General features: G+C 28.2%; 1 protein-coding gene across 1 annotated transcript in view; it reads left to right on the top strand.

The window, feature by feature from the left end:
* The first annotated feature begins 5,854 nt into the window (after positions 1 to 5,854).
* The window catches only part of LOC136795201 (uncharacterized), a 9,010-nt gene continuing 5,520 nt past the window's right edge, over positions 5,855 to 9,344 (top strand). The window contains exon 1 of the mRNA XM_067045003.1: positions 5,855 to 6,095. Coding sequence (XP_066901104.1) covers positions 5,991 to 6,095 — 105 coding nt within the window. The 5' untranslated portion in view covers positions 5,855 to 5,990. The remainder of the gene's footprint in view (positions 6,096 to 9,344) is intronic.

Here is a 9,344-nt window from a genome sequence, read left to right as displayed (position 1 = left end):
CAAAAAGGAATATAGAAATATGAATATGAATGAGAAAGTATATGTGAAAAAATAATTATTTAAAATTAAAATTAAGAAAAAGATTGAGAAAGAAAATAAATATAATTAATTAAATATGTAAGTAAAATACTAGAATGAAAGAAATAAAATATAAAGGGCTATTAACATATTTAAAATTCATTATGTTTGTAAACTGATATTTTATTTTCTATATATTTTTATCTCTTCATTCATATTCTTGCACTAAAGAGACCAATTGTATACATTACTAGATTTTGTGAAAATATTACTAAAAACAAAAATATATTTTTATATAAAAACAGACCTAAGCAATGTATTATTTTATCAGTAGAACTTTCTTATAAGCAAGTCAAAATTCTGTACGCTATTGTTGCTATTTCTAATTAATCAGTAAACATTTTTCAACAAATAAGGTTCACATTTAAATTATTGTTAAAGCTTTATTATATTTCTTTTTAAGAATTTGTTTGTACCCTTTATGCTTTATAACATCTGAACAATGTTTCGGGCTCCTCTGCCGATTATCAATTTCTTATTATAATTGTGGACATAGGTCACTTTAAATTGCAAATAATTTTTATATGTTCCAAAAATAATATAGGTCAAATTTGGAAAGTGCACTGACAGAAAGAAAAAAGTGCAAGGCAAACGTTGTTTGAAAACAGCATCAATGAAAAATAAAACGATAATCTTTTCAATAAAAGAAGAAAGTGCACTTTCCAAATTTGACTTATATTCATTTTGGAATTTATAAAAATTATTTGCAATTTACAATGACCTATGTCCACAAATTAATTACAAGAACTTGATAATGGGCAGAGGAGCCTAAAACATTGTTCAGATGTTATAAATAATAAAGAAGTGGATAAAGGGTATAAATTCCTGAAAAGAAATATAATAAAGTTTTAACAAACAAAATTGTTTAGAACTTAGTTGTAGGATTATAACTAATTATTTATATTTAAATAGTTGTTGTTTTAGTAAAAATAATTAGTAATAATAAGTATAATAGTAAAAATAAAGTACCCGATACTTTTTTATTGCATATTTTTATTTGTTAGTTAGTTCTATGATATATATATATTTAATGTTAATATGATGTATTATTTAAAAATGTGCCTATTTAATACATAGTGATAATTTAGTTCCTTAATTGGAAGTAGTATAGTTTTAGTATATTAATAGTATATATTTCGAGGAAGCTACATCAGGACTTTGCTGCAAGAACATGACTGAAGAAAAAAATGTATAGAAGACAAAATATCAGTTTATAAACAAAATGAATTTTAGGTTTTTATAAAAACTCATAAGACTTAATAATGAACCATATAATAAACAATAAAAAATATTGACGTTTTTATAAAGCAATTATATAATTTTTACAAATAAAGGTTGATACAAGGATACTTCTAACTGTGTCAATAATTCTTTTTTTTTTTTGTACTAGCGAATTTGTTCTTTAAAAGGAACATTATCTTTTTATATGGAGAAAAATACAACTATGGTAGCTCTGTTCAATATTCTATGATAGGATCTTAAAATAGAAATGAACAAATTAAGTTATCATTCCAACGAATAAAGTAAAATTTGAATGAGTCATTTATATTTTGAATAGATAACAATAATAAATACATATTTATATATTTAAATATATATACAATTAATTTAATATACTGCTGCTCAAAACCTTTGCATATTAGATTCATCTTGAATCAATTTTCCAAAGTATTAATACAGGAGTAAACAGTAGCTTTCTAAACACCAATTAAACATTTAAAAAAAAATTGAATAATTCATCATGGTGACCAGAGACCTGCCTAGAGTTTCACATTCTACAAGCTTTTAATTATGCTGCAAAAAATATTAAATATGCAATGAAAAAACCGAAATATACAATTTTTTTTTGTTTTAGCAATTTAAAAAACCTAATAAATCATTTTTTTTTTTTTTCCTTTCTTCAAATATTTTTATTTTATTTCATTTTTGTTTCACCAGCTAAGTCAATCTTCTATGGTACTTTTTTCTTTGTATCTTGCCATCTTATAATATTATTACTTAAAAAGATAAAACTTCTTCAAATTTCAATTCATATAATGTTTTATAGGATTTCAATCCATCCCTCAAAACTTCTGTATAATTAGTTCTACTGAAGTTTTTATTCTACTGTTTTTTGAATTTAAAAAGATTAGCCAACCTAAACAAGATTACTGTATCCAATATTCAAAAGTTGATCTAGATTAAAACCAGATTATGTTTTGATATTCATTCTTTAATTGGGTAACTACTATCATTTTTATTTGTTTATATTTTATAATTGATCTTTATTTCATATAATTCTTCAGTACTAAAAGCATTGTAGATAGTTAGGAGTGTCTTTGTCCGAGAATACATCCTTCCCACACCCGATTATCAGCTGTTACAAAAAACTAACAAAATGTTGAAGTAACCATGTAAGGCCAATCTGGTGATGAATAAATAATAAAAAAAAAATTTGTTTTCTTTAAAAAGATTTCAAAGTAATATTCAGTAATGAACTTAACTTGTAAGAAGATTACCCTTCTTAAAATACACTGCCTTTATTTTTAAAAATAGAAGATTAAAGTAAACTAATAAAAAACACAAGCTATCATATTTACGAAAAGGAGATAGTCCATAAATCAGAACATAGCTATTAATGGTACTGCCATTCCATGGGCTCAGTTGGTTAATTATTTGGGCTTAGAACAGGGCTAACCTTCAACATTTTCCAAAAGCGTTATAGTCCTATGAGGTCAAATATGAAAAAAATAAAAACTATTTTATACATCTTAAAAATGAGTTCATAAATTATCTACAGAGTATGGATGGAATGGAGTAATGGATTTTACTATGTGCAACAGGAAAAACATGCAATATCCTCAAACTAATGAACTCCTGACAGTTGAAACTTAAAAATGTATTATAATAATTGTCTGATTACTCATTCAAAGCCAAAAACCAAATTTTTTAGAAGTCATCAAATTTTGAATTTCATTTTGCTGTCATTCAAGCTTTCTCCTGTCTGATACACTTTTGTTTAAGTTAATGAGATTAAATCCTGGAAAACAATGAAGAAGGAACCATACTGGATACCCTAAAAACATTTTTTTACTACTTTTTATTTTCAATACAAATATTTATTATTTATTTGTGAAATATCATATTTGAAAAACTTATGTTGCAATAAAACTAGAGATAATCTATTGAAGGTTTGCTTACCGATATTTAAGGTCTACTGCATTATAACAACACATTGTTACTGTACAGTATTATTATTTAAAATTAAATTATGGTTCCTAATAATACTTTTTCCTTCAGTCCTGAAATGCAAATACCTAGATCATTAATGCAGAATGAATTTTAAGGGAAATTGGTCTGGATTCATTTTTAGAAAACTGAAAAATTCCTCGGTAATTAAAGCTTATCCACTTTAGAAAAAAAAATTATTGTTCCTAAATTATTTTTGTTTATATTCGGATTCATAAACATAAATTAAGCATATTCCTATTAACCTAGTTTGCATTTAATATTAATATTTTGAAGAGAAATTCCAGGACAAATATCGTAGATCTGGATGATTTCTTATTCCTTTGCTGCCGTTAAATTTTATGACTCTTTCTTAATGGTTTAAACATTAGTCCTGTTTGGCTGCAAACATTATTTCTTTACAGGCCCCTAATATGAAGGATTTAGTTGAAAAATTTTGGAGAAACACACTTTCACATCTTTTCAGAGGATGACCTTTGTGTGTGTGTCTGTATTTATTGATTGAGTTTACCTTCTAGTTGACTATTTCTTCAAAAGTAATCACAATAAATAAATAAACTGCAAAAATTGTAATAAAACCTTATGAAAAGAGGTTATTATACACAAAATTGTTTATGTTCCGTATTTAGAGAGGTTAGTTTTCCAAAAATGTTTAGAAAAAGGACTAGTTTCAGAGAATACTACCAAGAACCCTGGTTGGGAAAATCTGATTGAAATTTTTGTAAAATCTTAGAGTTTACCCCTTCCTTCAGTAGTTTATTGCAACGATGCCCTTGAATATATGGTTTGTATTTTGAGTAATAATTGCCTTCGTCTTAATAAATCCTCCTAAAAAACTCTGCATATGCCCCTGAATGGAGGATCTCAAATTTAGCACCGCTCCCTCCCACCCTCCTTTCACATTGTATCATTTTAGGAGAAAGTACTAATAGTTGTGACTGATTATCATTTTGGAAAAATGTTGGTACTAATTTTTCTTATGAAATTTATGTCTAGAATCTTTATCCTAAAAAAATTGATGACTGCCAACCATAATAAGGGGTCATAAAAATGGTGGCTGTTCCAGAAGTTTAAAAAAAGAACATTTTTTCTCTGATAAAATAAACTTCAAAGGCGTGTATTTTAAATACATCAATATTTACTTTTTAATGACATTTAATGTGTGCCATTTATATTCTAGGTAAAAATGGAAGTTCTAACAGAAAATAACACGCTATCTTTTCTTTACTTAGAAGAACTTAAATTTTTTTTTTAAACTTCTGGAACAGCCACCATTTTTTATGACCCCTTATTATGGTTGGCAGTAATCAATTTTGGCCCTTACCTGTTAATAGGCTTCATTAATGTAATACAATATTAGGGTTAAATTACTTATGTTCTTTTAACTAAAGAAAAGATGGCACGTTATTTTCTGTTAGAAAAAACTACAATTTTCACCTAGACCGTACAAAGGACACAGTAAAAGACATTAAAATATAAATATTGAAATATTTAAGATGCATGCCTCCGAAGTTTTTTTATCAGAGAAAAATCTCTAATTTTTGCTCATTTGTCATTCGTAGCACCTTATTCTTAAAACTACATATAATACCAAAAAATTCGTAGAACTTCATTTAAAGTAGACTAAATTTTCTAAAACATGAGTTCTAATAGAGCTCTGTACGTTCAAAAGTTCTGGAGATACAGTTTTCCAAAAAGCAATATTTGTTTCCTAATAATGAAAAATCATATTTTTTGAATTAATTTTGGTGGATATCATCAAAACTGCTGCCCCCATGAAGATAAACTTATGAATTACATATCAGTGTCTTGGATTGTACTATGTTGTGATAGTTTTAATTTGCCTGCTAACAGACTTTTGTACGTTTAATAGTTTTTAAAATATATTTTTCCATAAGCCAAATTTTTGTTTCTGAACAACGAGAATTCAACATTTTATGAATAAATATTTTTCAGCAAATGTCCTGAAAACTGATTACTCCTGCTTCTCAATTCAGCACCGAAGTTTTTTAGTTACCATTCTTGGGAATAGTAGTTTGCATAACATTTACCAAAACAAATTTTAAAAAATACTGATATTTCGTTATTTGGAAAAAAAAAATTGCTTTTTGAAAAACTGTACCTCGAGAACTATTGAACGTAAATAGCTCTATTTAGGCCACTTTGCTCTTCTTCAAATGGTGTTCGGTGTTCTATTAGGTTTCTTAGTGTTGTAGATAGATTTGAAGATTTGGAGCTCTGAGTAAACATTTGATTTTTTGAAGCGTACTGAAATATATTCAATAATGCAACGATCAGAACTAATTTTATGATATTGAAGTTTCTGGCTAGTTTTCTTTTACAATACCGTCCAAACAATTATTTACAAAAAAAATAAAATGTTTCCCACGATTCTTATCTTCACGAATGTTTATTTATATAATCAATATCTCTGTAACATAACAGTAGTGTTTATATTATCTAAATCCTGTTTACTAACATGTAATGCTTGTTGTGAATCGTAAGATTGATGTTTTAGTATTAAGGGGTGTCAACCCGATCATCGACGAAGTAGTGGGGCCGTCTAAAGATGTACGGCATGCAGGAAGGCTGAGGTCTTGCCCAGTCCATGCCCATGGGTGCCCAGTGCACCGTACTCCATCTCCCGTCATAGTTCGTAATCGAATCAGTATCCGTTGTTCGTCATGTCAGGGTACATCAGCGTCCTCCTGCAGAAGTCTTCGGCGACTGGGGACTGGGGGTTCCTCTTGGGCGCCGAGCCCCCTTCTCCCAACGTCATAGTCACACAGGTAATTTCTGGAGGAGAAAATTTAAAAACAAAACAAAAAACAAATACAACTTTTGAATTATCATCTTTTAGATAATCAAAGTGTGGGTAAAGAATATATTTGAAAAAGTTTTATGTTAATTTCTAACAGGAAAATAAAGAAATTAAGGAATAATAGAGCTAAACCATTTAATTTTCTGGCAGAATATGTAATTTTCCTTTTTTACAAATACCTTGATAATTTGCTTACGTACTGTTTGGTTTTAACTCTTAGCATTATGAATATTTTGTTGGATAAGACTAATCAATTAAAATTGATTAATCCGTCATTTAAAAATTATGCATATGTACTTTTTAGAAAAACAAGCCCTATTTATTTTAAACCTCCTGAAATTAGGCGTTGGAATTTTCTTTAATATACTTTAAACAATTTCAAATAGTATACTTATGTTTAATTTTAGTTAAATTTTTTAAAATTTCTGTGTAAATGTTTTTATTTTTCCCAAATATCTTTAATAAATGCCATCAATAATTCAATTTACTAATCCTACTCCCTCTTATCTGGAACTTGGTATCACCCAATTTAGCCATAGTATTTTTGATGAATTTGCTTGTACTGTAAAAACAAATTGTAGATTTCGTATTAGTTTCACTAAATTCTTATTAAATTTTGAAGTATAATATTTGAAACTTGTAGGATAAGATTAATCCTTTAAAAATAATTGAAATAGAAATGGTATTTTCATAGCATTATCTCTTTCAAAGATACAAATGAAAACATTTAAACAAAAAATTTAATTTTATAAATATTTATTAATTAAAAAAATATATATTTATTCATTTTTTAAATTTTGTGGTCTGAAATAACAGGAATTGATTAATGTATCAAAAACATTTTATTTTATACTTTTCCATCACGAAGTGTATAAAATAAAAATTCGGAATGCCTTAAAATTCTCTTTATGTTGTTGCAAAAATTGAAATAACTATTTTAAATATCAAATTAATATTTAATTCGATGAAATAACACAAACTTATCATTTATATTTTGAAATTTTATGTACACTTCAAAATAAAACTATCACACTCGGCATTTCCTCATCAATGAAAATATCGCCATAAACACGGATGTTTTTGTTTTTTGCTATTTTAAACTACTATGAATACCTAAATAGACTGTAAATATTACAGAAATGTATTTATTTAATTAAATATGTTTATTGCAATAAATTCATTTTTATTATGTTGTTATATTGTCCGCACACACCAAGAATAAGTTAGTATAACTCCCTCACTATTTCTATATATTTTTTCCATCTCGGTTACTTTTCTTGAAATTATCTCCTTTCTTTATATTCTACGAACAACTATACTATCTATACTCTGAATTAATTATTAAAAATATAATCAATTAATCCTCATCTATAAATGAATATTCGTTTTTGAAGCATTAATCTACGATATTAACAGTTGTAGGGCTCCCTCCAAAAAGGTTCCAACTGTGAGGTATAACAAAACGATTTTTCAGTGTAAAAATCATCTATTTGGTCAACGAAGATTGCAAGGAACCAGCACTTAATCTTTAACAAAGTCTCTTAAGGACCAAAACTTAAAATATCTTAATTTAGCAAAATGTTCTTTTTTCATGTCCCTGAAAAGTACGAAAAATATTAATTAAAATCTTTTTTGAAAGATTGAATTCCCCACAACCTAAAGTTTTTTTTTACCAAAAGTGAAAATTAATCGAGACCGACGGTTTTCTTCAAATTTTGAGACATTTATCACAAAATATATTTAGTATTTTTGTAATAGAATCCAGAAGTTCATTTGCAATCCTACCGACGGTACTATTTCGATGGTCTTTGTTCCTATTTGAAAATAAAATGGAACAATGAGAGGTCCAACATAGTATTGTAATAAAAATTGTTAATCAATAATAATAGAAAATGGTGCAATTATTGAAATGATACCATATGGTATAAGGATATATTTTTGATTCCGTTTTGAGTTTTTATTTAAGAATTTACTATTGCCTACACTTCCACGTTAAGATCTTGCTTGATAGCACTCTTCTTGTGAGCCGGTACTATTGACCAACGAGATCGTTTCTGAATGTGACGAAACCTCTACTGGAACTCTGGAATTCTCCGGGACCATTCGAACTGGACCATGGAAGCTTCCATTATCACCTTTTCTCACCTTAGTGAAAGTGGCGGGAATAGTTTCAATTTTATCTGCTACTTACACAGCCTGGTCGGTTCCTTTAACTCACCATATTCGTTTTCTTACCTCCTTTTAAATGTCCCACTCTTTCTAAGAGCAGACTAAAAGTCTTCTTTTCCATTTTAGGCTGTGGCTGGATCAGATAGTAACGTCAAGTTCTTATAAAAACTTCAATAATTACATTGTATTGGAAATTTTACGAATCTACCGTCTCAAATAGTTTCGAATTTTGCGAATCAGTGAAACATCATGATTGTTAAGAAGATTTCTTATTCGTAGGCACCAATTTATGATATTTTATATTTGTTTGTTCTCTTCTGCGTTATTTAGCAGGCTTTTTACTTCAACCTATAATTTTTCATTCATAAAATATTCCTTGAGACGTTTCGTGGTGTCAGCCCATCTTCAGGAAGGAATGAACCCTCCTAGTGGACAGGTACCCCACCTTCCTACTAAATTATAAATTTGTGATTGATTCATTACAGAAAAAACAGGTTGACTAGCCGAATTTCAGTTTAATCAATCTTTTGGGTTCTAGCACATTGGTGGTTGTTCTTCACTATTCCCTGCAATATTACTTGGGTTCATTCGTGCACCTCTGATTCACCAGATTAAAACTCCTTCATCTACGAATCTCTTTCAATTTAAGTTGTCTTTCCACAAACAGCGCATAAGATTACGGTTTTTCAGAGATATATTTTCCCATGGAACTGCAAAATTTGACAGTTCTTTTGCAAAACTAGCCTATAGTGGTAAAGGATTTTTTGCGGTTTTCTGTTAGCCTTAGCCAGAACATGCCATAAATCGGCTCGAATTGACTAGGAGGGGTAGGGAGAAAAACAGAAGAAAATTGGAAGTTTGGTTGTGGTGCCTTGACCTGGAACAGAAGAAAGATAGAAAGAAAGAGTACTTAGTGAAGTATAAAAAATATAAACTATAATGGAATTCTACAGCAATTGGATATTAGAGTTGAAAATCAATTGCTTCACAGCTGATCGATAATGATTGAAATTGAAGAATATATATATACACACTGTATATATATATA

This window comes from Halyomorpha halys, unplaced genomic scaffold, assembly GCF_000696795.3.
Source record: "Halyomorpha halys isolate HHAL.00 unplaced genomic scaffold, Hhal_1.1 Scaffold837.1, whole genome shotgun sequence".
Lineage (NCBI taxonomy): Eukaryota > Metazoa > Arthropoda > Insecta > Hemiptera > Pentatomidae > Halyomorpha > Halyomorpha halys.
The sequence above is the reverse complement of the archived record's forward strand: the minus strand, read 5'-3'. Positions and strand labels throughout refer to the sequence as shown.